Genomic DNA, 25,234 nt, shown 5'->3' on the forward strand with positions numbered 1-25,234 from the left:
CACACTTGCTTGTAGTGCTCAGCCACACAATCTTACCTTCCAAAATTGGAAAGGATTTGCACACTCCACATGTTTCTAGCACTCCCTCCAAAAGATGCTCATTTCACTAAAATTCTTCTGATATGGCTGCCTCTACATCAATCATTTCACTTGTCCCCTTTGCTAGGGACCATGGCTACATATATCTACCAGGAGTTCCTACCAGCTTCTGTCCTGAAGCATCCTGGTACATCCCACCCTCATCTGTGCCCTCTCAGCCCATCCAGCTTGGACAGTGTGTTCTTTTTGTCAGTATGACCTCTAGGAGGACATTCTTTGGTCACCTCAGGTCTGTCATTCACTTGGAAAGGTCTTATGTGGTTGTTTCAGTCTCTCCAGTCCAAGAAGCATATGGATCCTTCCTCCCTGCTCCCTGCAATGTCTTCATACCAGTCTCATCCATCATTCTTCCAAGATTGTGACAGCTACAGTATAATCTACTGTTCCCCACTCTCCCTGATCACATCCATGACAAGTATGATGCACATCTTGCCTCCTTGTTGCAAGATACAGCAGAAGACACTCCCCCTTCATCCTCTCTTCCAACAGAGCCTCATTCATGAAGTTTTTATTTGCTTCACTGAGAGGATGGTTTGGGGGGGAAAGTTGTGATCCCCTATGCTCCTGTCACCCCACAGACCCCCAAAGCTTGACCCCTGTTGACATCTGACTCATCCTGTCCACTTTTGGATGTACTATATTGGCATCAGATCAGCACTGCCTCTCTGTCATCCCACCTTGGCCTAGAAGTGATCTCTTCAAGATGTGACATGCACAGCCTCCCCCTAATGCAATTCCAGTGCACTTTCCCAGTTCCTGACATTACTTGACTCATACTTTGATGTTCTGACTGTCTTTGACTCACCTATTGCCAATACTTACCAATCTTTTGACTTTGCTTACTGATTCTTTGCTTTTTGGCTTGCTAATCCTTACCAATGCTTACCAATGCTTTCCAAGACGATTACCCATCGCTTACATTCCTTACTCATCAGTTACCAATCGCTTACCAAGTGTTTGCACCTTGTTTTCCATAGGCAACACCCCTGTACTGTATATAAATCACTGTACTTAGATAGCAAAAAAAAAAAAAAGACATCAGAGAGCCCCTCTTGCTCACATTTTATCATCACTCAGTAATTCATTCAGCAGCTTTGATAGTTGAGACTTTATTAAGGGTCTCACTATCATCTACTTTGCTTATCCTTGTCTATCATCAATATACTTTGCTCCAAGCCCTCCCTGAGCTCAGTGCAGCTTAGGACATTGAATTAAGTTGTCATCCATCCTTCTGTAGGCTGACAGCAGTCTACCCTATTGCATTCTCTCACATTCCTGCTCCTTCTTCATCAGGAGCACCCCCAACCCTCAGCACTTGTCTTTGAGTGTTGTAGCTTGCAAAAACCCTCCCAAAGAACAGGTTCTACCATCTAGGTACTGCATAGGCACACCACCACTTGCTCTTTTTGTCTTTTGTGTTGGTTTTGGTTGGTTTTCTCCACTGAACCACCCTTTGACTCACACTGTCTCTGCTCCAGCTGCTGTCAGAATTGCACTGCTCCCCTACTGGACTGAATGGACCATTCTCTGAGGAGTCATGTGACTACCTTCAGACTCCTCCCTGACAGCTCACAGTCAGGTACTCCACAGCATGTGCACCACATGGTCCAGTGCCTGGACTGTTTCCTTTTCTGGATGTTCTATGTTACCCATTCATATGCCCTCCATCTACCCTTCATTTGTTGTCTAGGAAGTTTTACTTGAAAATTGCTGGGTCTCCATATGTCAGTTCCGATTCCAGTTACTGTACCTCCATGGTAGTATAAAAGCATGTATCATACTCCATTGTTCCTCAGTACAAATATCAACATAGTTCCTACTCCCTCTGTCTCCATCTTCTGCCTGTTGGAGTTACCTCTGACTGTCTGTCTGTACTCCCCCTCTGAAATGCAAGGGCTGAGATCATGCAAGGGGGCAGCACACAAGCTAAACCCAACACCCTCACTTCACTCTGCCCTTACCTCAGTGGATTTCATTCCTGCCAACACTCCACCAGTCAGAGTTCTACTCTTTCCATCAGACTTGCTCCTGAACCTCTTCCCAGACCTCAACAAGTGTCGGAGTTGGTCAGAGTAGGCCTGGACTTGACAGTATATTCATACTCACACTTGTATGATCTCATTTTCTGTCTTCCGAAAAACTTACACCATTATGAGAACTTGAGCTCAGTCCCAAAGAGAGGTTGCTGAGAACCTTGCTGTTGCTCTAGCTAATCCACATCAATTCCCTTCTGTCATTGAACAGTTCCAGTCATTCTCCGCTTGACACTGTTCTCGTGCCAAAGGTGAAAGCACTTTGCAGGCTGGTCACTCTGACCTCCATCCAACCACTTTCCATACTCCATCTCCTCAAAACCAAGATGATGGACCTGACCCTGATGACCCTGATGGTGATCCTGACAGTGGGGGCAGTGGTGACAGGGATATCCCTGAAGACCTGGCTGAGCCGCTGGAGGATCCCCTTGTGGCTCTTGCTAGAGCTGTCCATGCGCTTGTGAGGTCTAGTTCATGCACTGGGGACTCTGCTCTGAAAACCCAAGTCCATGAGCCTGACACTTTCAACAGCTCTGACCCTAAGAAACTCTGCAAGTTCCTCATACAATGTGAGCTGAGCTTCCAGGACTGCCCCTGCACATTCTGCTCTGACAGAGCGAAGGTTACCTTCACTCAGTCTTATCTTAAGGGTATGGCCCTGGCTTGGTTCAAGCCAGACCTACTAAACCCCAACAATTATGACCACCTGCTCTGGATGGATGACTATCACAAGTTCTTACAAGAGCTCACAACTAATTTCAGTCCACATGATGCCATAGTGGATGCAGTCCAACAACTCAAGATCCTTACTATGAAGGATGGCTCTTGAATTACCAAATATGTCATGGAATTCAATCACTGGGCTTCACAGGTCAAGGACTACAGTGTCAGTGCACTCTGCCACCACTTTTATAGCAGACTTCCAGACTGCATCAAGGATGAAATCACTTGTGTAGGAAAACCTTCTACCCTCGCACAACTCTGCAAACTTGCTCAGACCATCAATGCGCACTACTGGGAGTGTAAAGCAGAGATCTCATGCACCACCAAGTCCACCACCAACAGGTTGCAGCCTTCCAGCTCCAACAACAAGTCTAAATCGTTGTTCTCTGCCTCTGCTCCAAAGTCCAATGCCAAGGGCAAGGGCAAGCAAAAGGATCTGCCCAAGTCTGACACATCCAAGTCTGATAATGCCCATCTTCTGGGCAAGGATGGCAAACTCACCTCTGCTGAATGCCAGTGTAGGATGAAGAACAACCTCTGCCTCTTCTGTGGAGAGGCTGGCCACTCCACTAAGGACTGTCCCAGGTCTACCTCTGACACAGCCAAAGCCCATGCAGCTACAGCTGGGACTCCACCTCCTCCACCTGTGGAGAAGGCAGAGCCAAAAAATTAGTCTGCTCCTCCAGGGAGCTCACACAGCCTGGAGGAAGCATTGATCCCAACTGTGTGCAACCAGACATCCAACTCAATGCATCCACTCTCTCTAGTCCCGGTTCCTTACTTCCATCTGTAACTCTTCTTGGTTACTCTGTTGATGCTGTTTCTGCATTGATTGACTCTGGCTCTTCTCATTGTTTTGTAGACCTGTCCATAATCAAAAAATATGCTATCCCTGTTTCCTCCATTTCCCCACCAGTTCTGCTCCACTTGTTTGATGGTAGTACAAATGCTGTCATTTCCCAAAAGGTAGATCTATCCCTCCACTGTCACACACCAAAGGTGTTTGGTGAGGTGGACATGGATGTAGCTGATGAATGGAGGTGAAGACCATAGCCCTCATGCAAAGAAGGACAGCCAGCAATGTCGGCAGTCATCCCTCGCACAAGAACAAGTTGTCGATGCCAAAGAAAAAGGAGGAGGCAGGTTAAGTGCCAATAAAATTCTTAAGCGCCCATGTACGGCATTCCGGTTTTTGACATATCTCCACCAGTTCTGCAGACACCGAAACCATTCCCACACTCGCTTGTAGTGCTCAGCCACGCAATCCTACCTTCCAAGATTGGAAAGGATTTGCACACTCCACACATTTCTACAGCACTCCCTCCAAAAGATGCTCATTTCACTAATTCTTCTGATATGGCTGCCTCCACATCAGTCATTTCGCTTGTCCCCTTTGCTAGGGACCATGGCTACATATATCTACCAGGAGTTCCTACCAGCTTCTGTCCTGAAGCATCCTGGTACATCCCACCCTCATCTGTGCCCTCTCAGCCCATCCAGCTTGGACAGTGTGTTCTTTTTGTCAGTATGACCTCCAGGAGGATGTTCTTTGGTCACCTCAGGTCTGTCATTCGCTTGGAAAGGTCTTATGTGGTTGTTTCAGTCTCTCCGGTCCAAGAAGCATATGGATCCTTCCTCCCTGCCCCCTGCAATGTCTTCATACCAGTCTTGTCCGTCATTCTTCCAAAATTGTGACAGCTACAGTATGATCTACTGTTCTCCACTCTCCCTGATCGCATCCATGATGAGTATGATGCACATCTTGCCTCCTTGTTGCAAGATACAGCAGAAGACACTCCCCCTTCATCCTCTCTTCCAACAGAGCCTCATTCATGAAGTTTTTATTTGCTTCACTGAGAGGATGGTTTGGGGGGGAAAGTTGTGATCCCCTATGCTCCTGTCACCCCACAGACCCCCAAAGCTTGACCCCTGTTGACATCTGACTCACCCTGTCCACTTTTGGATGTACTATATTGGCATCAGATCAGCACTGCCTCTCTGTCATCCCACTTTGGCCTAGAAGCGATCTCTTCGAGATGTGACATGCACAGCCTCCCCCTGATGTGATTCCAGTGCACTTTCCCAGTACCTGACATTGCTTGACTCATACTGTGACATTCTGACTGTCTTTGACTCACCTATTGCAAATACTTACCAATCTTTTGACTTTGCTTACTGATTCTTTGCTTTTTGGCTTACTTATCCTTACCAATGCTTACCAATGCTTTCCAAGATGATTACCCATCGCTTACATTCCTTACTCATCAGTTACCAATCACTTACCAGGTGTTTGCACCTTGTTTTCCATAGGCAATGCCCCTGTACTGTATATAAGTCACTGTACTTAGGTAGCAAAAAAAAAAGACATCAGAGAGCCCCTCTTGCTCGCAATTTATCATCTCTCAGTAAATCATTCATCAGCTTCAATAGTTGAGACCTTATTAAGGGTCTAGCTATCATCTACTTCGCTTATCATCATCTATCATCCATATACTTTGCTCCAAGCCCTCCCTGAGCTCAGTACAGCTTAGGACATTGAATTAAGTCACCATCCATCCTTCTGTAGGCTGACAGCAGTCTACCCTATCACTTTCTATCACATTCTTGCTCCCTCTTCATCAGGAGCACCCCCAACCCTCAGCACTCATCTTTGAGTGTTGTAGCTTGCAAAAACCCTCCCAAAGAACAGGTTCTACCATCTAGGTACCACATAGGCACACCACCACTCGCTTTCATTGTCTTTTGTGTTGGTTTTGGTTGGTTTTCACCACTGAACCACACTTTGACTCACACTGCTTTCCTTCCGGCGATGTCAACTCTGTTTCATTTTATGTCACTCTGTTGGATTCTTCTTGTTTGCTGGTATTAGGACACAACTGGCTCACCTGCTTCAATCTGTCGATTGACTGGGTACTGGGCAGTATATCATTCAAACCATTGTTACAGGGAATGCCGACACCCCAGGCACCTTTGTCACCTGGCCATTTCTGCCACCCTTCCACTCTCTGCAATTTCACATTGATCCTTGATGGTCAGTTTATGAGTTTGGGCAAAATATCAGACTCAGATGCAGCTATTACCCTCTCATGCACTGGATTGGAAATGACTCTGCTACAGCATTGGTTGCATGCATTTAACCTTCATATCCTTGCAAGCTGTCTTTATAGCAGGTTTAAGAAGCTGGGTGAAATCACTGATCTGCATAATGCTAGCAGCAAAGCCCGAGCAGCGTTGGCCTTGACCTTGGAGCAAAGCCCTGACCAGCTGCATGTTCTCTGTATGCTGTCACACTGTCTCAGCGAATCATACAGGGTCCAGGGAGAAGTGGCTGATGCAGAAGGAGAGGAAGCTGTTGCTCTTGGGGAAGCTGCTCTGCAACTCACTCTACTGGACTGTCCAGAGAGACCACTAGTTCTTTGCACCCTTGCAAAAGTGGTTTGGTATAGATCCAAACAGCGAAGTTCAATGGTTGATTTGGAAAGGGCCATAAAGCTTGTACAAGATGCACTGGAGCTCAGTTCACCGAAGTGTCCTCTGCACCCAGTATACCTTGGTCTGCTCGCAAATTGCTTCTATGACAAATTCCGACAAGAAGGCATTCTAGCCAAATTAGATGAGGCCATGACGCTTTCAAGAACTGCGCCAGAGCTCACCTTGCCAGGTCATCTCTATCGGCCATTCTGTCTCAACACTCTTGTGAGCTGTCATTGGCAGAGTTTCCAATGACAGTCAGTTCTCTCCGACTTGAAGGAGGCAGTTATGCTGCGACAAGCAGTAGTGGAACTCTGCCCAGTGGGACACCCTGACTCTGTTGCACTGTGGAACAGCCTCACATTGAGCATCCAAGATTGGTTTCAGAAACATGACACAAGCACTGAATTGGATAATGTGATCACACATGGACACCTCATCCTGGATCTGTGCCCATGGGGATATCCAGATCATACTGTAGCTGTTGAGAGTCTGTCGACTTGTCTTAGGAAGAGGTTCCGCAAGCAAGGCACAATCAGTGATCTTGATGAGGGCATTGCACTGTGTAAGGAGGCTGCAGAACTGTGCCCATCAGATTGCCCCACACGTTCCTCCTTACTCCATGAATTGGCGCTCTGCCTCAGTGAAAGGTCCAAAAGACCAAATGCTGTGTTGGAGGAAGCAATCGCTGTTGAGAAGGCTGCACTTGTACTTCATCCACCCAGGCACCTCAGACGTGCTGAGTCACTCCAGACTCTGACACTTTTTCTGAGGAACTGGTGCAGGGATACAAACGGTGATTTAGAAGAGGCAACACTGCATGGCCGAGTGGCATTGGGACTCTGTTCACCAGACCATCCTACTCGGCCTTCCTGCCTTCATACCCTTGCACTTTGCCTTTGTGACAGGTACCAGAAGCAGAATATGAGTGCCAATATCAATGAGGCTGTTACATTGCTTCGAGTGGCTTTGGAGTTACGTCCCCAAGGACATCCAGATCAACCTTCTATGTTGCATGGACTTGCGGTGTGTCTTAACTGCAGGTTCACAAAGCAGGGTACTGTGGCCAACTTAGACGATGCCATTGCACTTGAACAATCAGCACTGGATCTTTGCCTTCCAGGATCTCCTGACTATGTGATTTCTCTCTCTTGCCTGGCACGCTTCATCCAAGCAAAGACGAGGAAGCAATGGGTGGGGATGTGTCCATATTTAGGTCCTCAGGGTGGGTGAACAATCATGGAAGTCACATTTGAATGTCTCAAAATGATTCTGAAGTGACTCCTGAATGTATGCACTGGCATGCTCTGTGACTGGGATGCACAACTATCAAGCTTCAAGAGCAGCTGTCAATATGAAGAACTATTGTTGTCTGCTGCAAGATATGGTTCTTATCAGCAAATTAGCTGCATTCGTTCAGCGATCCATGCCCACTTCCAGTGTGTTATGCTTTCACACATATGGGGTAAAAGCAAGTCATCATTGCATGACATCGAAGGTCACTCTGTTTACAACCTAGCTGGGGGAGATGGTCTGTCAAAGCTCCAAGCATTTTGCACTGTCATTTTGCAGCAAGGCTACTTGTGGGTGTGGAGCGACACATGTTGTATTGACAGGGACAACATCATGGAACTACAGGAGATGATCAAGTTGATGTTTTCATGGTACTGGTGGTCTGCTTTGACATTGGTCTATCTATCAGATGTTGCTGAACCTGGTTCACTCTGTCACAGTACTTGGCTAAGGAGAAGTTGGACACTCTTAGAGTTACTGGCACCCTGCACCATACTGTTCTACATGAAAGATTGGTCGCCTTATGTGGGCCACAAGTCATCTAACCATAAAACGGATTTGACTTTCCTCTATGAACTGGAGAAGGCGACAGGGATAGCATTGTGCTACCTCACTGATTTTCATCCAGGCATCGACGAGGCCCAATTATGGCTGCAGTGGGTGTTGGCATGTTGCACAACCCTACCTGAGGACATGGCATACACACTGTTTGGAATTTTTGGGCTCCATTTGCCTATACATTATGGAGAATCTGCTGAGATAGCCCTTGGATGTCTCCTGGCAGAAATAATCTTGCAGTCCTGGGACATCTCCATCTTGGATTGGGTTGGAAAGCCTTCATCGTTCCATAGCTGTCTCCCAGCAAGCATCACCTCATATGTGGCGTCCTTCCTGCCACAGCCATTTCTGGAAAAGCCTACATCATGGCCATTGTTGAAGGTGTGGAAATGCATGACCAAAAGAGCTGCATGCAAGAAGTATCGTTCTCTGTCCAACTTGACCTTGCCACAATTCTACAATCAGACACTCAAATTACCGTGTGTTGTTCGTCGCATAAAACTGGTGAAATTGATGCAAGTGGATTCTCACACTGCACATTATTCCTACCAGATTCAATTGGCCAGGTTGAAGCCTCTGGAACTTACATTATTGGAAATGCTCAAGGATGGATCTGAGTGGTTGAGGGTAAAGCTCCCATATATTTTAGTTCATCCTTGGCATTCAAGCTTGTTGGAGGAAAACGATGCAGGCTATGAGCAGTGGCTGGAACAGCCATTCATTGCACTGCTGTTGATGGAACTACCACATAATCAATACAAGAGGATTGCATCTTTTTGCCACATTGTTGCTTACCTGGTAGATTTCTTGGCAGGCGAGGTCACTACTTTGACTGTAGTGTAAGTAGCAGCAGTGGTGAGATAATTGTGCCATTGAGCTGCAGACAAACAGGCTTAACAAGTCTAGCAGTTTTTCCCAGCTTACATGACTGTCAGATAGTCTTCTAAATTCTGTACTTATGATAGGCTGAATACACTCAGAATTAGGCATCTGCTTGAGCCATTAATTCTCCATAGAAGTTGATTCAGTCCTCTCCATGCCCAACTCTATTCATTTGTGCCCTCAAAAATTAGCTGGGTGTTATCAGCCACATAATAGGGCCCCTCATGCAGCAGTCCAAACAATTTTTTCAGCTCTTGAGCACTCATGTAAAACTTCTGTAAAATCAAGAATTCTTGGCAAAAGTGCAGATGTCTAGGTGGTGTGTAGCAATAGTCTCTTTGCAAGTACTGTGTTACATTTTGGGCAGATGAGCAACTTCTTTGAATGCAGATGTTTTCAATAGGTCAATTCCCATGTCCACCATTTCCCTTTGGAACAATAGCCCCTTTTTTTGAACCCCTAGACTCTCCACAATTGCCCATGCTGATTCTGGGGTGTTGTCAAACCTTCCACAACAAGCTCCAGCCTCAAGAAGTGACTTCCAGAATCCTTCTTTTAGTTCATTTTCTGGCCAGAGGGCACTTGAGAAATAGGCTTTATCCCACATAGTTGTCACCAGCTGTGTCAAGTCTGGGCCTACTCCAACCAACTCCAATGCTTGCTGAGGTCTGGGGAGAGGTTTGGGAGCAAGTCCAATGGAAAGAGTAGAACTCCGACTGGTGGAGTGTTGGCAGGAACAAAATCTGCTGAGGTAAGGGCAGAGCAAAGTGAGGGCATCAGGTTTAGCTCGTGCACTACCCCCTTGCATGATCTCAGCCCTTGTATTTCAGAGGGGGAGTACAGACAGACAGTCAGAGGTAACTCCAACAGGCAGAAGATGGAGACAGAGGGAGTAGGAACTATGTTGATATTTGTACTGAGGAACAATGGAGTATGATACATGCTTTTATACTACCACAGAGGTACAGTAACTGGAATCAGAACTGACATACAGAGACCCAGCAGTTTTCAAGTAAAACTTCCTAGATGACAAATGAAGGGTAGATGGAGGGCATATGAACAGGTAACATAGAACATCCAGAAAAGGAAACAGTCCAGGTGCTGGACCATGCAGTGCGTGTGCTGTGGAGTACCTGACTGTGAGCTGTCAGGGAGGAGTCTGAAGGTAGTCACATGACTCCTCAGAGAATGGTCTGTTCAGTCCAGTAGGGGAGCAGTGCAATTCTGACAGCAGCTGGAGTGGAGACAGCTCACAACTGACAGAAGTTGGGCAGAGTTGGTGTGTTAGTGAGTGAATGACCAGTGGAAAGGGGTGTGGAGTGAGTGAGGACTTAGGATGAATGCATGACCATGACAGTGCCCCCCTCCTAGGGCCTGAACCCCTGAAGGCTGCATGTATGAGACAAGATCAACACAAGTTGATCATTTGAAACCACCTTGACACCTTGAGGATAATGGCTTTAGCCACAGTGGAGCTCTGTCAGAGTCTGAAGAACTGCTTAAAAACATGTGTTAGGGTACTGAACCTTCGTCCTTTCTCCACATCATCATGTCCTCCCAGCACCAGAGCAAAACCCCCCAGCCAACCCCCAGTCATGTCTGTGACTACTCCCAAGTCACAGACAATGGACTGGTCATCCTTACCAATGACTCCACTGACACTGAACAGGAGAAGTCCATGGAGAAGGTGTGCTGATGAGAGGAGACCGAGCAGAGGGAGAGAGAGCATGAGGCAGAGTGCAAGGCCAAGTGTGAGGAGGCCAAAAGGTGGAAGGCAGAGGAGGAGAGGTTGGAGGTGGAGTGGAGGAAGAGAGCAGAGGAGGAAGAGGAGGCCCAAAGGAAGAAGGAGGCAGAGAAGGAGGCAGAAAAGCAGAGGCAGAGGGCCTCTGAGGAGAGGGCCCAGGCCAGATGGGACAAGGCCACACAAAGGTGAGTGGTGGAGCACTATGAGTCAGGCAGAGCTGACTTGCAGTTCTACCTTCATTAGACTATGCAGTGCAGTGTATGATGTCAACACCACCCAGAGGGTCCCTGGGACCTCTGTGGTGGTCACCATGACCAGTCAGCCCCCCTGTTCTTGCTGTGTAGCAAGTCTGACAGCAGGGCAGTGTGAGCTGGGACAAGGCAAGACCAGGGCCTGTGTACCCTGCCAAAACAAGAAAAAGGTGTGTAGTTGGATGAAAGAGGACATGGTGGCAGGGCCCTCGTGGAAGAGGGTGGGGACAGGAAGTTCCTGAGGGGAGAAGAAGAAAAGGTTGTGAGGGAAGGGGAAGGAGAGAGCGACAGAGACAGAGACAGAGGAAGCAGACAACGAGCAGGAGGTAGGTGGTGTGGACAAGGAGGAGCCAGAGACACTGCACGAGGGACCCTCAGGAGCAGGGGCCCCTTCCTGGTGGGTGGAGTGGGAGTGGGAGCAGGAGCTGCAGGCTGCAGAGAGGTATGTGGAGGTGCACAAGAAGGCCACAACAGCCTTCGAGAGGATGGCAAGAGCAGCAGAGCAGATGGCAGAGGCTGTGGAGCAGACAGCCAATGAGTGGGGGCTGTACTGCAAGTGGGTGGAATGGGTGGAGATGAGGAGGAGGGAGGACACATGTGAGGCCAGGATGGCTGAGCTTGAGTGTGCAGGAGGAGGATGGAAGTGGCCTCAGTCAGAGGTGCTGGAGGACAGGGACAAAGGTGCAGAGGGGGACAATGAGGAAGAGGAAGAAGTTGGAAGAGAGCTGGAAGGTGGAGAATGACAGGAGGGTGGTGGAGAGCAAGTGATGGAAGAGTAGAGTAGACTTTTTTTTTTTCTTTTTTGTTTGTATACTTTGTACTACTATGAAATAGACCTGTGACCTTGTTTGTGACTCTGAGAAGTGAAACAGATAAGCAGAGAAAATTCTAAAGTACTTAAGGTAGTCCGATAAGGGGCAGAGCTGACCCACAGAGGAGGGTTATGTGGGCAGAGTACTATGGTGGAGGTTGACACAGGCCAGGTTTGTGCAGATAGCATTCATGGAAAGCAGAGACTATGTCAGAAGTGTGGTCCAGCTCAGTTGCAAGCAACCAAGAGGTTTCCCCATCAGTGTTCTTGTAACCAGCCCAGCAGACTAGATACAAGAGTTGACAGTGGCAGTGATGGTGGTCCACCTTGGAGTCAAGTATCTCTGACACCTCGTACTCAAGGTCACCATCGATGTCTACCAGCAGAGGTGGAGGTTGTTGTCAGTTTGGGAAAGGGTTAACCACTGTGGCTTCCAGTTGTGAGACATGGAAGACTGGATGTACCAAGTGCATAGAATCAGGGAGCATAAGGGTGATGGAGTGCATACCCAGCCTGGCCAAGATGGTGAATGGACCTAAGTACTTTTCAGAGAGTTTTTCTGAAGGACGAGTGGAGCAGAAGTACTTGGCTTTGATGTAGGCCTGTTCTCCAACCTTAAACCCAGGCAGAGGTATGCATCTGGCATCTGCTGGACCCTGGTAGTGCTGCTGAGTGGCGGACATTTCAAAGTGGAGGAAGTCATGAAGGGTGGAGAGCTCAACAACATAGTCATGAGCCCTTGGAGAGGTGAAGTCTTGGTCAGGGACCACAGACAGGTTTGGGTGGTATCCCTTGTTAGCGAAGAAGGGAGAGACTCCAGTAGTCACACTTGGTGTGTTGTTGAAAGCAAACTCCACTAGAGGTAACAGCTCAGCCCAGTTTTCTTGTTGGTAGTTGCAGTAGACACAAAGGTACTGCTCAAGGGTCTGGTTTGTTTGCTTGGTCTGGCCATCACCTTCTGGGTGGTAACCCAAAGTGAAGTGAAGACGCATATCAAGGGCCTTTCCTAGAGAGTGGAAGAAGTGTGAGACAAACTCAGGACCTCTGTCAGAGGTGACATTAGCTGGCACTCCATGCTTGGAGAAGACATGGGTAAGGAAGAGCTTAGCAAGTTTGGCAGAGGTGATGGAGTTGTGGGTGGGGACAAACACTGCTTGCTTTGAGAGGCAGTCCACTACCATGAGTATGGCAGAGTAGCCATCGGAGTTGGGGAGGTGTTTGATGAAGTCCATGGAGATGGAGTTCCAAGGTCTCTCTGGGACAGGGAGTTGCTTTAGTAGGCCATAAGGGCAGTGACATGGAGTTTTACTCCATCCACAGGTGGTGCAGGACCTGACAAATTCTTTCATGTTGGAGCAGAGGTTAGGCCACATGTAGTCCCTGCAGATGAGTGCCAGGGTGTGGTTTTGCCTGAAATGGCCTGCTAGAGGATGGTCATGCTTGAACCGAAGCACTTGAAGGCAGAGGTCATCAATGTCAGGGAAAAAGATGTGACCATCAAGGCAGAGTAGACCATCAGAGTCCAGGGACCACTGAGGCTTAGTCAGGGTTGGAAGATGGCTGGCAGAGACAGGGTTGGATGGTAGGGCAAAGATGATGTCAGAGTGCAAGCACTCAACATCAAAGACCATGGCAGTGTGGAGCACAGGTGCCATGAGGGTAGTGGTACAGAGGGACAACATGAGTTGCTCCTGTGTAAACACAGGGCAGAGATTGTGAGGATTTACCTGCATGTAGTCCCTATCCCCCCCTTTTGGGTAGACATCCCAATGTTGTGTAAGTGCATCAGGTTTGGCTCCCAGGCAGTGAAGTTGGAAGTGGATGGAAAGGTTAAACTGTGAAAGGTACTCTGACCAGTGGGCCTGTCAATGAGTGAGGACCTTAGAGGTGGAGAAATACTCAAGGTTTTTGTGGTCTGTCACCATGTCAACAGGTAAGGCAGAACCTTCCAGGTAATGCCACCAATGGCAGAAAGCCTCGAAGATAGCCAACAGCTCCTTGTCATGGGTATTGTAGTTGAGTTCTGGTGTGGCCATGGTGTGGGAGTAGAAAGTGACTGGGTGGAGTTCACCATCAGAGCAGGTGATCAACAAAATGCTGGCAATGGCATAGTTGGAGGTGTTGGTTTCAACTGTGAGTGGAGCATCAGGAACCCAGTGTGTGAGGACAGGAGTGGAGCTGAAGCCATCCTTCAGGCAGAGGAAGGCAGAGTGACACTCCTTGGAAAAGTTCCAAGGAACCCCCTTTTGCATGAGGCAAGTGAGCAGAACAATGATGTTGGAGTAGTTGTTAATGAATCATCTGTAGAAGTTTGCAAAGCCAAGGAAAGACTGGATGTCTCGCACCTTCCGCAGCTCAGGCCAGTTGCAGACTGCCTGAACCTTCTCAGTGGACATGGTGAGACTGGAGGGAGAAAGAACATAACCAAGGTACTTGATGGAGTCAGAGTGAAACTTGCACTTCTCCAGCTTGACATAAAGACCATGCTTTCGAAGGCAGCAGAGTACCTCTTTTACATGTTTGTGGTGCAACTCCACATCCTGTGAATAAACTAGGATGTCATTGAGGTATACCATGACACAGACATCAAGCATGTCTGCAAAGATGCTATTAATGAATCACTGGAAAGCCACAGGTGCATTAGTCAGACCGAATGGCATTACCCACCACTCATAAGAACCATAGCAAGTGCAGAAAGCCATTTTCCATTCATCTCTGTCTGTGATGCAGACCAGATGATAGGCATGGCAGAGATCGATCTTGGTATAGACTTTAGCATGGCTTGGGGAGTTGAGTAGGTCAGAGATGAGCAGCAGCAGATAGCAATCTTTTTTCATGATTTTATTGAGTCCTCAATAGTCTATGCAGAGGTGGAGTGAACCATCCTTCTTCTTTACAAAGAGGACAGGGGCACCATGAGCAGAGGTGGACTGCTTGATGAAACCATAGCCAAGGTGCTCATCAATGAAGGTGCAGAGAGCTTCAAGCTCTGGTGGAGACAGAGAGTAGATCATGCCAATGGGTGGAGAAGCTCCTTCCTCAAGGTCAATCTTGAGATTGAACAAACAGTGTGGTGGCCTCGTCTTTACTAAAGACATCAGCAAACTCATGATACTCAGGAGGGACCAAGGAGAGGTCAGGAGGCAGAGAGGAAGCAGAGGACACATGAAGCTTCACATCATCAGTGGAGAGCTGTAAGCAGAACTGTCTAGAGCTAGGGAGAGCACAGGCTCTGACATATGCAGCAGCATTGATGAGTGAGACAAGCAGAGCAGAGAATGGTGAGTCTGTCAGAGGTGCAGACAGAACTGCAGACAGAGTTGGTGGCATCAGATCTGGAGCAGAGGTTGCAGCAGAAGGTGGGCAAAGATCCAAAGCAGCTCAACTGAGTGCAACCGCTTCCTCTAAGTCTGACATCCTGCCCTCTACCCTAAACCATGTATGAAGGTAAGTCAACTGACTTAGAAGAGAGAAGGCCCGGAAAGGATGCCCAGGTGGGTGCAGCTCTAGTCCCGAGCATCCGAGCGTGATTGCCTCCTCCAAATAATCCATTCCACCCCCTCTCGAATACCGTGTCGAAAGAAACGTAGCAAGGTTGTGAAGAGAAAAGGGTCGGTCACTATTCCCTGGCGGTCGAAGTTCCAAGGCAGCTCGTCCAGATGAAATGGCTTCTTCTAAATCACCAACGATACCTTCTCTCTGGAACCGGTTATGGAGGCGAACTGCGAGATTATCCAGTGAGTTGGACCGCTCTGGATGTCCCAACGGTTGCAATTCCAGCGCCACACGGCCGAGGACAATTGACTCCTCTAAGTCTGCCGCTGCACCGTATTGAGCATATCTGTCCCCCAAGACACCAGAAAGGTTTCGAATAACCGTAGACCGATGATGATCTCCCGGACGACGAAGATTCAATGCTGCCCGCAACCGAGTGACCTCCCTGTCATATTCTGACATTGCTTGGTTGCAACCGCTGGAGGAGATGCACGGCTATTTCTACATAATGAGTTCGCCAGGCGGTGCACACGTAAACACTCACCGGGACCCGTAGCAAATTCCAAGCACGAAACCGCTGAGTGAGATCTTCGCCTGCGAAGAAATAACGTAGAAATGGTACAGAAAGGGAGGCTGCAACCAGGTTTCCGCAAGAATTTAGCAGTAAAGCTCAGGCTCAGTGGTAGCGCAAGGGAAGCAACCTCACTTCAATGAGCGCCCACCCACGCATTCCAAGTCGACTACTCAAAACAGGCAACTGCACTATAGACAAAAATAAAATCGTACCTCCACATCTGCATGATTTAGATGTAAGGCAGAGCCGGCTTATCTCAGCGGACTAGCTTTTCCCTGTCTCAAATGCGTAAATATCCAAAAGTGACTGATGCGTTCACATTGAATTTCCTATGCCAGGCAACAACCCTGTCCTTGAACAATTAGTCCTCAAATATTTTCGCCACGGCACTCACGCTCCAGGGGAGATGGATCACTGGCAACTCGAACCACAGTCCATTCACTTAGCATTGCTGAGATCGCTCACATTCGACGTCAGCAATCCAAACATGCTGTTGAATGCAATCCTAGTTCTTACTTTGATTTTGATTTCAGTTTCAGTTCCAATTTTCGCAAATCGACCCTAGCCTTCGGTGAGATTCCTTTCCGGCATTCAACAAGATTCATTGTCTCCACTCTTCGACTGAGGACGCCGTCGTCACGGTGTGCGGAGTGTTCCCCAACGTACAACAATTTGAAATCGAGGTATCTTTAACTGGGCTTTCCATGATCCACAGGTGAAGAGTGGCCTCTGGGGTGACCTTGAACGTGTAACTTTTCGTTCTCACCCTGTAAATGTACCTTCGAGGTGGATCAGTTCCCGCTCACAGAGCGAACGAGGGTGACTTTTTTTTGGTTCAAGCACCTCCATACATGGTACGCAAATTCATTCCTTTAGTCACCACTCTGATGTTCTTATCTCCCAAACTTCACGATGCAGGATCTCCTGGATGCTCTATCCTGCGTTATCAATATGCATTTGGAGCATGATATTGCTTGGTGCAAATCAGCAGATGATGAAGAATCTAGTGAAAGCGAAGTCAACTACAGTAAAGATTCTAATGTCGATTATGATGGTTTTTGAAAAGCAGATTCATTTGGCTTACTGCCAAATGCAGAACAAATGTTGTAGCAATGCTCTTAACACCGAGTGAAGTGGTCACATCGATCGGTCGTATCTCGTATCAGCTGCCAGCGCCTCATCGACCATCATTTAAACCCTTAATTTAGCTGGTTATCCAGTTCCCTGATTGCATGGCAAGTCACACGCAAAGGCTCTTTCTATTATTCCCGGCAATGGGTTTGTCGGCCGCCAAGTGAGTCGCTGATAAGGTATTTGTTGAATAAATTGCCTGCCTGGAAAAAATAGTAGCATCCTGTTTCTCCTGAGTAGGCCAAAGAGAGATACATTTAGTGAAGTAACAGTGAAGTAAACTAGAGTCTGTACACCTTTTATTCAGGTCACCTACTACACAACATACGTTGACCTAGCTCATCCTTCAGTAGACGCCGCATGTGTCTGATGTGCTACCCTACTAACACCCATATCAGCAAACTGATGCTGAAGCGCTCCTACTCCATAGTCATATCCACCCCCATAGCCGCCACCCGGCAGAGGCGACTGATGGCCACCTGTACCATTCATAGGTGGCGCATGCCCACTTGCACTACTGGGCGAGGAACCATAACCGCTTATACCTGCAGATGGTGCATACTGTTGCGGAGACTGCGGTTGCGTCTGTGGAGGAACGTAGCCATAGGGTGACTGCTGTGGCGGTTGCCAGCCGTGGTGGGCGCTCTGCGGCGACAACGGACCGCCTGTGGGACCAGTAGGCTGTTGAGACCCCAACGTCATTGAGACCCCAGCCGTTGGTCCATATTGCTCTGGAGCACCCCATTGTTCCTGTCCTTGCACGGCTTGTACTTGCTCTGTTGCTGGCGCCGGTCCTTCCGTGGTGTCCGTCACCCCGGGCACAGAGACGAAGTATACAGCACCAGCGAGGTCTTTACCACCTTGTGCATAGTACTGTGCCCACGCCTGGACATTGGGATCGGCGTATGTGGCATTCGGATTGTAGACATATGGAGGGCCATCCTGAGATTGCGGAGAACTTCCAGTCTGCGTCTGAGACTCCGCCCCTGATTGGGACTGCGCTTGCGTTGGCTGGGGCTGAGCCTGCGCTTGTGGCAGTGTCTCATGCGATTGTAAAGGTTCTTGGGCGGGGAGCTGCTGAGTCGGCACTTGACCTTGGTTATATAGAGTCTGTACCGGGGTGTAGGGCATCTGCTGTTGTGGGTATGGCGACTGCGCAGGAGCGGGGTAGCCACTGTAGGGTTGGGCGAAGGCCGATAGCTCATGCGGAGTAGAAAATGGCACCTCAGGATGGCTAGGTCCGTACCCGTGTCCGTATGGCTGCGGCCCGTACTCGTGCCGCACGGGGGCAGGATAACCATACCCAGGACTTTCGTATGCTACAATAAAAGATTGGTGAGCTTGGTTAGTGGGACGTCGGGGTACTCGCCTGCTGCATGTCGAGCCAAACTTTCCTCCATCATCCGATCAAACACGGTCCTGGCCTTGACGAAGGCTTCGTTCATTGCAACTAGATCAGCTGTGGAACGTCCATCATCGTTGTTAGCACTATGTCCACTGAAATCACGTCTACTATAAAGAAACAAAAGTACTTACCCCGCTTTTGGCTGTACTTGTCGATCAACTTCACAATCTTGGGTCGCAACGACATACATGACCGATACAATTCCTATCAAGAAGCATTCCATTCACATCAACCGTTGTAACGCAATTACCATGCCGACATGCACCGTTACAGTCAAATCACATGATAAAACTGGTCAGCACACGAAAGGATGGAAGAAATAGTAGATAGTACCTGTATCTCCTCGTTGTCTGCCAGTCGCTCACCTGAAGAATCGAGATCGCGCAACAACATGAGTAGCCGATCGACATTTGCAGCTTGTGCAAATATCGCGGCTTCTTGTTCGGCTTCTCGAGCTAGTTCGGCCGCAGTAGGCTCGGGGAGAGGTTCCTATACGGTAATTGAATGTCAGCAATCATGCAGCAGCAGGTAGAGGGCGTAAAGGGAAATCTACATACCACATAATTCACTGGGAAGATACCGGTTCGTCCGCGCAGCTGCCCACGCCACCAGTCCCTGTAAGCGCGGTCAACCACACGGATGACGTCGCCCCGTTCGAAAGCAAGCTCCCCAGGTTCCGTTGCCTCAAAAGTATGTAGTGCGCGGACGCGCGTCACAACCGGTGTTGATGCAGCAGGAGCTGCAGATGGTGCAGGTGAAGTCTGTGCAGGGAGAGAAGAATTGGACGATGCTGCTGCGGGAGGTGACTTTGCTGGGACATAACCTGACGGGTGCGTCCGGCCTGTACTAGTGCTTGGCCCGGCTACACTAGATACGACACCAGAACCAGTGTAACCACTGCGACCACCCCGATCATTCAATGACATTTCCAGAGCACGTTGGAGTTCTTCTTCCTCTCGCCGACGAACCTCATCGTCAACAGCGGGGGGAGGGGGTTCATTCGGTGTTTCAAATTTGTAATCTGGACAACGGAAAGGAGCGCGATTAGGGTAGAACACATGCATGACGACAAACAATAAACGCACTCTTAGCTTCTAAACTGGCATAGCACTCCTCCATAATACCCAATGACGGATCATTCTCGAACTCTGCAGTCCACATAGCGATAAGGCCAAGTGCACGCTGGCGCACTTTGTCATGTGTGGTCTTGGGTATGAAACATCGGTGTCAGATCGTCGCAGTGCGCCCAGACAACCGCACTACTCACCCGGTCAGTAACGAGTCGTTCGAGTCCCTGTGTGAATACACGCGAGGCGAGCTCGCGGTGCAGGACTACGCCACAGTTCTTGGAAAGCGCCTCGGCAAGCGAAAGTGCATAAAGTTGCACGTTGGGAGAGCGGTGTGCGAGACGTTTCAGCAAGGCTGCGATTGCATTTTGTGCACTGTGGGAGTGGACTGTCAGGACGAGGGACCGAACAGGACGAGAACTCAGTGTACCCTTGTTCGCCATCATCTTGCACTTTGTCGCACAAGTTGAGAATGGTTTCCCAGTCCTCTCCCGTGAGGTTTTCGTCCGTAGCTTTAGCTGTGCAAGCCACAGTTTGAGATGCCAACCGACGCAGTTGGATCAAGAGTAGATACTTACTGACGAGATCGTCAAGTGGATTTGGCTGGCCACCTCTGAACATTATGCAGGGGTGTCACTAGGCGTCGTCGTGCTAGTGTCGATGCCGACGATGTGATCGACGACAAGATGGACTGCGGAGGCGGTGTCGTCGATATATCTGGGCATGTCAGCCTGAGCACCCAATTGGGTTTGCCACAGCGGCTGTCGTTGCAAGCACTTGGGGTACCCTTTCATTTCATTTTGCCCTTTCTTTCCCTTCCATTCATACCATGGCCAAGAGTACGATTCGCTCCTTTCTTCGCTGCGGCCTTGCTGACAGCGTCAACGTCTAGTTCCACGCAATTTCAGACTCCTTGAGGAGCTTGAGAAGGGCGAAAAGGGTATCGGCGATGGATCATGTTCTTACGGCTTAGAAGATGGAGACGACATCATGATGAGCAACTGGAACGGCACTATCATCGGTCCTGGACATGTGAGCGATTGTCCTCTTCCATCTTATTGGACCCCCACGACACGATTGCATGTTGATCCTACGATAGACAGTGCACGAGAACCGCATCTACAGTCTCAAGATCCACTGTGGCATATCTTATCCAGACGAGCCTCCCACTGTGCAGTTCATCTCACGAGTGAACCTTCCGTTCGTCAGTCAAGCAGACGGCAAAGTAGAACAGTCGAAATTAACCGTCCTCGCCAAATGGAACCGAGACAACAGCATCGAGACCGTTCTGGTCAGCATTCGACGGTGCGTACAACACATACCCTCGTTATGATCTTGGCCTTTGATGGGCACACCTGCAGAGAAATGGCTTCGTTCAACAATCGAAAGCTTCCCCAACCGCCAGAGGGTAGCGTGTTTTAGATGCCTGTTACTCGTTCTCATGTGGGCTAGCCGCATACAACATTTTTGGGAGAGGAATATCATGATTATAATACTCCGCTTCCCTCATCAGCAAATATCCAATGTCCAGTGTGTTTCTAGCATCCCTCGTGTGTTTGTAGTAACCCATTTAGCACAAGTGTTCGAACGCCGTCCATTGATGTAAAAGCGCTTGTGGTCATCACCGCTTCCTAATTATAACAGGAGTAATCAAGGTAGGTGGATAGCCACTTGGATTCGAACAGATACGCGAAAAAGGCCGAGTGCAAACTCTCGTGAGTACTGTGAGACGCAACATACGACAAGCAATATCAACCGATCCTGGCAACCTTTTTACCCAGACTATACACCACCCGCATCTGCTTTTACACCCGCAGGAATTTGCGCAAACGACGTCCAAGCGTGGGCCGACGTCGCAATGACCGGCCGTCCGTCTCAATTCCTGATGGCCCAACAGTGGGAGTGTAGGCAGTTACACTTGGTGAAGCACCTTGGGGTTCTGTGGGCACAGTAGTCCCGCGTTCCATGGATCCATACTCGAGCTCAGTCACTGAGGGATGACCGGTCGTGGTGGCGGGGATCCCCGCTAGCGCAGTATCGCGCGGAACAGCGGGTTCACCCGGCTCTGTGGTCGATGAGGGCGCTACCACGTAGACTGGTACTCCTTCTGCCTCTTTTCTTCTTGGAGCAGCAGGGCGTGTGACAGGTGGACAGGCCGGTCGACATGCCCTCGCCGGTTCCCGATCTCCGAGTCTAATCCTCGTTTCCCTACATCTTCGGGTCATAGATTCTTCCCTGAACGTGGCACGAAGTACGACTCTCCATCTTCTGCAACGTTGCTTGTACAACCTCAGTGCTTCGTAGTCCATGGCCTGATGGCACACGCCTCATCTCAAACGTTTGTCTCTCAGAAGTGAAGAAAGAATGCGCTACCTCACCCTTCTTCGTCTCTCTTCGGCTGCTGTATCCGCAAGTGCAAGCTCAAACTTGAACGGCGTATGCGGCCAACATATTCTGCGCGTGCGTGTCGGAGGAACACGTGCCACTAAACTGGAGAACACGAGGACCGTGAGGAAACATCTGCACTCACTCGTAGCAAGGGTCGACTTCTTCCTGAACGTATACCCGCCTGAAATACCACGCAACGGGGAAATGAGTAGCAAAGATAGGTGCGGCGTTTTCGATTGCCACGACAGACAAATAGGTGCCAGTCCCGACGTTGCGAATGGTATAACCATGCCCCAATGGTTCAATCTCCCACTGTACGGTGCCACAATGGTGGGTCAAACAAAACTCGATAACATGTAGTGGTGCAAAGAGCTGACTTCTTGGGTACGCGATCCAGTAGGCCAATTCGCTGAATCGTTAGTCAGTCGACGAGCAGACAGCATACAGTCTATGGTACCCAAACTCACCTACAGGGTTGATACCGGACATGTCCATTACCATTCCATTTTCTAAATTGATAAACATGTAGATTCCGTGCCTCATCCGTCGCCACACAGGATGCTATGGGTGGGTTACTGGTCAGTCGTAGGAGGGGAGTACGAGGGACTAGCGGGCGGCCGTTATGGCCGTTTTTGCGCAGTAATTGCCGTGTGAACAGACACACGATTGAGCATCGAATGAGAACCAGTTATATATCAAGAACGACCCCAAATTTGCGAGTGCGTCCTCGTGTGAACGTCCGCATTCTTGTGACGTCACCGACGAATAGGGGTGTCGGTCACCGCCAGCCCGAATACCTGTTGTTCAATCGAACTTTTTAGATTGCATTCACAACTACAATAACTAAAGAATACATAGACAGTTACTCCATGACAGTGCCCATAGTAACATCGAATTTCAACAGATTCCTTCCCGCATACATGAGGGTGAGTGACGTTCGATGCGAAGCGCATGACGATCTGCATGTAACGTTGGCTCATCCCAAGAATGACGGAGGTACACTTGCGCCATAACGAAATCACCTAGAGTTTTATCACGGGAAACACCGATATATCGATAAGCTGTTGAGCAGCCGTTTGAACCGACGCTAATACGCCCAAATCTGTTGCATGAGCTGGCTAACTAGGGTGTTGCACAGTCGTCACAAAGGACTTACCGGTTCCTATCCAGCGAAATTCAAGGCAAAGTGCCTTCACGAGAACCATGCACCATCGTCTGGCCGGGGTTCACCACTATCTTCTATTGCGATGCCAATTTCATCGACACGCGAACCTCTTTTTCTTTCCACCTCTGAACTGCCTTCCAGAATCATGGATACTCCCCCAACAGAAACCTTATACCGGGATGGGAACGCCCCGAGTTGCTGGTTGATCACCTGGCTCAGATCTCGAGTAGAGCACGACATTGGTGGCGTCCGACGTAAATCATGCACCACTCTTTGGCCGCAGATCGCTAGAAGCGGCATCAAAATTCTGTCATATGGATTAACACTAAAAGCAAAGCAAGTGTATAAAAAAGCACGCCATACGCTGAGAAGGCAGATGCTACCGGGCTCTAAAATATGTGGTGAGATCCTAAAAGACCCTTTCGATCAGATGGCCACATACATTCTGGTATTTCGTCCTTCATATCCAGATTTACTCAGGTGAGTATCCTTATATATAGCACGCAGACTTACCAACTGACTATACCCAGGACGTCATAGAGAACGTTAACCTGCTATCCAATGAGAAAAATCCGTGTTTCAAGTTCCAGTTTGGCTCACAACATAGAATGCAGTCGCTGACAGGATGTTTTAGTTCACAGCAAGGAACATTGTTTGAATAAGGTTGAAAAACTTACCGCCTCTCACAAGTACTTGGATTAACTCGGCAGAACTATCGTTTAATGCTTTGTAGTACGACCACAGACCCGACATGGTCATGCAGAACATTACCGAGTCCACTACCAAGTTGGCAAAATAGAAAAGCCACTGGCGAACCACATCAGTCTCACGGTAGGTGCAGCAGACATGGTACAGCTCACAGCACGGTCTGCAATAACAGACAAGAGTAAGCACAATCACAGACGTCCTATATGATGTTTACCTGGTACGGGTTGGTAACACACAGTCGTGACAGAGGGGTCAACTGTGCAACAGCGTGCCTCGGTTGCCGATCTACAAACAACGGCCGATTACTTACAGTTTGAGAAATCGAAATGTTCCTTTTGGGCAACCGCTGCGACGATGGATGCGAGAGCCACAATATATGCCATTACGACGGACTGCAAGACACGCCGATCCCCTTCCCAGATAGCCCTCGCGCGTAAAACAACTAGGACTGCAGGCCATCAACAGAAACCTTTCCTGGCAACTGCAGCGGACATACCGTGCACAGTCTCGAGAGCGAGCATATTATATATCGTAAGGAATATTGCGTAACCATCGCAGCCCTGCGAAGAAAACTTAGAGAAGCCAGACGCATTGCGTCGGAATTGGGACGTACGCCAGCGACAGCTGCCATGATGCCAGTTGCCTGGATGCAAATAACGGTTTGCCCCAAGAGTACAATATAGCGGTTCGCCAAATAAACGAACTTGACTGGTGTCCAGGGTGCATGCCATATGCATTCAACCTACGCCAATAGGAGACTGTAGCACAGTACTCGTCCGGTCTAGCGCTAGGCTTACCTCGTCACTAAGGGTCAGGAAGTAGTCATACACCAGCAGCGTATACCCGGCTGCTGTGGCTGCCCTGGTGGATAATACCGTCCGTTTTCTGCGGTTGGAGGCAGGGATTGTCAACTACTCACCGTTGCAAAGATACATCATAAATGAACTCGGGGGTAATCTCGAAAACACCAGACATATCATGGATGGATGTACTCGAGGTTTTCAATAAATACCAACGTTCTGTGACGTACGAAGCCCCGCCAAGGGGTCCAACCTTAACGGTATTACAAATAGTCTGGTACGGGTAGGCTCAGTGTTCTTGGCAATGGCAACAAAGTTCTGTAGTAGTTGTCAAGATTTTTATAGATCTCGAACTGAAAGGAATCCTCACAGGGTGCAACGCTTGCTCACCTAGGCTCTCAGTATTTACTACACCACTGGCGAGATTTTTGCCGCAGGTCACTTGAGATATGTGGATATGGCTTCCCGTGTGTATCATTCCAACTCCAAGGTCACTAACTGTAAAGGAATAGTGGCGGCATAACCTCCGCCGTGTCTCGACTTGTGACACGGCAGCAGCCTCTAGTACAATCGACCCTTAGGCACCTCGACATCCGAACTTCGCGTCATTCGCGGTACAGCTATGTACATGTGAAC

At 48.9% G+C, this 25,234-nt stretch overlaps 8 protein-coding genes across 8 annotated transcripts; 2 read left to right on the forward strand and 6 right to left on the reverse strand.

The window, feature by feature from the left end:
• Window positions 1-5,804: 5,804 nt before the first annotated feature.
• On the forward strand, window positions 5,805-9,020 carry F5J12DRAFT_821775 (uncharacterized protein; the record flags this gene model as incomplete). The annotated part of the gene is made up of 16 exons (XM_051745326.1): window positions 5,805-6,551; window positions 6,585-7,352; window positions 7,380-7,551; window positions 7,573-7,603; window positions 7,661-7,696; window positions 7,733-7,765; window positions 7,799-7,824; window positions 7,846-7,915; window positions 7,943-8,279; window positions 8,310-8,461; window positions 8,486-8,498; window positions 8,520-8,560; window positions 8,582-8,696; window positions 8,730-8,825; window positions 8,856-8,908; window positions 8,942-9,020. The coding sequence occupies 16 exons, from the start codon at window positions 5,805-5,807 to the stop codon at window positions 9,018-9,020; spliced, it is 2,769 nt and encodes a 922-aa protein (XP_051601412.1).
• A 271-nt stretch (window positions 9,021-9,291) lies between these two features.
• F5J12DRAFT_821776 (uncharacterized protein) lies at window positions 9,292-9,681 on the reverse strand (the record flags this gene model as incomplete). Its single annotated transcript, XM_051745327.1, has 1 exon — window positions 9,292-9,681. A coding segment is annotated over one exon (270 nt), but the record flags the coding sequence as incomplete, so codon positions are not given.
• Window positions 9,682-14,795: 5,114 nt separating this feature from the next.
• On the reverse strand, window positions 14,796-16,167 carry F5J12DRAFT_766926 (uncharacterized protein). Its single transcript, XM_051742200.1, has 2 exons — window positions 15,905-16,167; window positions 14,796-15,855 (listed from the first exon to the last, which is right to left on the reverse strand). Exon 2 carries the CDS (start codon window positions 15,820-15,822, stop codon window positions 15,247-15,249), a length of 576 nt encoding a protein of 191 aa, XP_051601414.1. The 5' UTR covers window positions 15,823-15,855; window positions 15,905-16,167; the 3' UTR covers window positions 14,796-15,246.
• Window positions 16,168-17,208: 1,041 nt separating this feature from the next.
• On the reverse strand, window positions 17,209-20,230 carry F5J12DRAFT_821784 (uncharacterized protein). Its single transcript, XM_051745328.1, has 9 exons — window positions 20,116-20,230; window positions 19,968-20,055; window positions 19,738-19,912; window positions 19,556-19,676; window positions 19,028-19,491; window positions 18,804-18,959; window positions 18,602-18,674; window positions 18,435-18,524; window positions 17,209-18,384 (listed from the first exon to the last, which is right to left on the reverse strand). Exons 1-9 carry the CDS (start codon window positions 20,156-20,158, stop codon window positions 17,405-17,407), a joined length of 2,190 nt encoding a protein of 729 aa, XP_051601415.1. The 5' UTR covers window positions 20,159-20,230; the 3' UTR covers window positions 17,209-17,404.
• A 136-nt stretch (window positions 20,231-20,366) lies between these two features.
• On the forward strand, window positions 20,367-20,959 carry F5J12DRAFT_891321 (UBC-like protein; the record flags this gene model as incomplete). The annotated part of the gene is made up of 4 exons (XM_051747475.1): window positions 20,367-20,376; window positions 20,430-20,569; window positions 20,637-20,842; window positions 20,899-20,959. 4 exons carry the CDS (start codon window positions 20,367-20,369, stop codon window positions 20,957-20,959), a joined length of 417 nt encoding a protein of 138 aa, XP_051601416.1.
• Window positions 20,960-21,342: 383 nt separating this feature from the next.
• F5J12DRAFT_891322 (uncharacterized protein) lies at window positions 21,343-22,414 on the reverse strand (the record flags this gene model as incomplete). Its single annotated transcript, XM_051747476.1, has 5 exons — window positions 21,343-21,849; window positions 21,916-22,027; window positions 22,068-22,237; window positions 22,303-22,334; window positions 22,393-22,414. 5 exons carry the CDS (start codon window positions 22,412-22,414, stop codon window positions 21,343-21,345), a joined length of 843 nt encoding a protein of 280 aa, XP_051601417.1.
• Window positions 22,415-22,790: 376 nt separating this feature from the next.
• Window positions 22,791-23,979, reverse strand: F5J12DRAFT_566429 (uncharacterized protein). The gene is made up of 7 exons (XM_051740085.1): window positions 23,768-23,979; window positions 23,691-23,707; window positions 23,604-23,641; window positions 23,533-23,548; window positions 23,454-23,479; window positions 23,082-23,397; window positions 22,791-23,027 (listed from the first exon to the last, which is right to left on the reverse strand). Exons 1-6 carry the CDS (start codon window positions 23,856-23,858, stop codon window positions 23,118-23,120), a joined length of 468 nt encoding a protein of 155 aa, XP_051601418.1. The 5' UTR covers window positions 23,859-23,979; the 3' UTR covers window positions 22,791-23,027; window positions 23,082-23,117.
• Window positions 23,980-25,104, reverse strand: F5J12DRAFT_566428 (uncharacterized protein). Its single transcript, XM_051740084.1, has 6 exons — window positions 24,969-25,104; window positions 24,718-24,916; window positions 24,596-24,659; window positions 24,412-24,540; window positions 24,295-24,358; window positions 23,980-24,246 (listed from the first exon to the last, which is right to left on the reverse strand). The coding sequence occupies exons 2-6, from the start codon at window positions 24,771-24,773 to the stop codon at window positions 24,101-24,103; spliced, it is 459 nt and encodes a 152-aa protein (XP_051601419.1). The 5' UTR covers window positions 24,774-24,916; window positions 24,969-25,104; the 3' UTR covers window positions 23,980-24,100.
• Between the last annotated feature and the right edge of the window lie 130 nt (window positions 25,105-25,234).

The sequence above is a fragment of the Pisolithus orientalis genome (assembly GCF_024613125.1).
Source record: "Pisolithus orientalis strain OTSU chromosome Unknown F5J12scaffold_9, whole genome shotgun sequence".
Lineage (NCBI taxonomy): Eukaryota > Fungi > Basidiomycota > Agaricomycetes > Boletales > Pisolithaceae > Pisolithus > Pisolithus orientalis.

Coding starts and splice junctions, on each gene's coding strand:
- F5J12DRAFT_821784 (XM_051745328.1), bottom strand. CDS start 20,158: ATGTTCAGAGGTGGCCAGCCAAATCCACTTGACGATCTCGTCA. Junction 19,913..19,967: donor CAAGATGATGGCGAACAAGG/GTACACTGAGTT, acceptor CCACTCCCACAG/TGCACAAAATGCAATCGCAG. Junction 18,385..18,434: donor TTTGGCTCGACATGCAGCAG/GCGAGTACCCCG, acceptor CTTTTATTGTAG/CATACGAAAGTCCTGGGTAT.
- F5J12DRAFT_566429 (XM_051740085.1), bottom strand. CDS start 23,858: ATGTTCTGCATGACCATGTCGGGTCTGTGGTCGTACTACAAAGCATTA. Junction 23,398..23,453: donor GTAGCATCTGCCTTCTCAGC/GTATGGCGTGCT, acceptor TCCATATGACAG/AATTTTGATGCCGCTTCTAG.
- F5J12DRAFT_566428 (XM_051740084.1), bottom strand. CDS start 24,773: ATGTCTGGTGTTTTCGAGATTACCCCCGAGTTCATTTATGATGTATCT. Junction 24,660..24,717: donor TATGATGTATCTTTGCAACG/GTGAGTAGTTGA, acceptor ATTATCCACCAG/GGCAGCCACAGCAGCCGGGT. Junction 24,541..24,595: donor TCCTGACCCTTAGTGACGAG/GTAAGCCTAGCG, acceptor CTATTGGCGTAG/GTTGAATGCATATGGCATGC.
- F5J12DRAFT_766926 (XM_051742200.1), bottom strand. CDS start 15,822: ATGTCAGAATATGACAGGGAGGTCACTCGGTTGCGGGCAGCATTGAAT.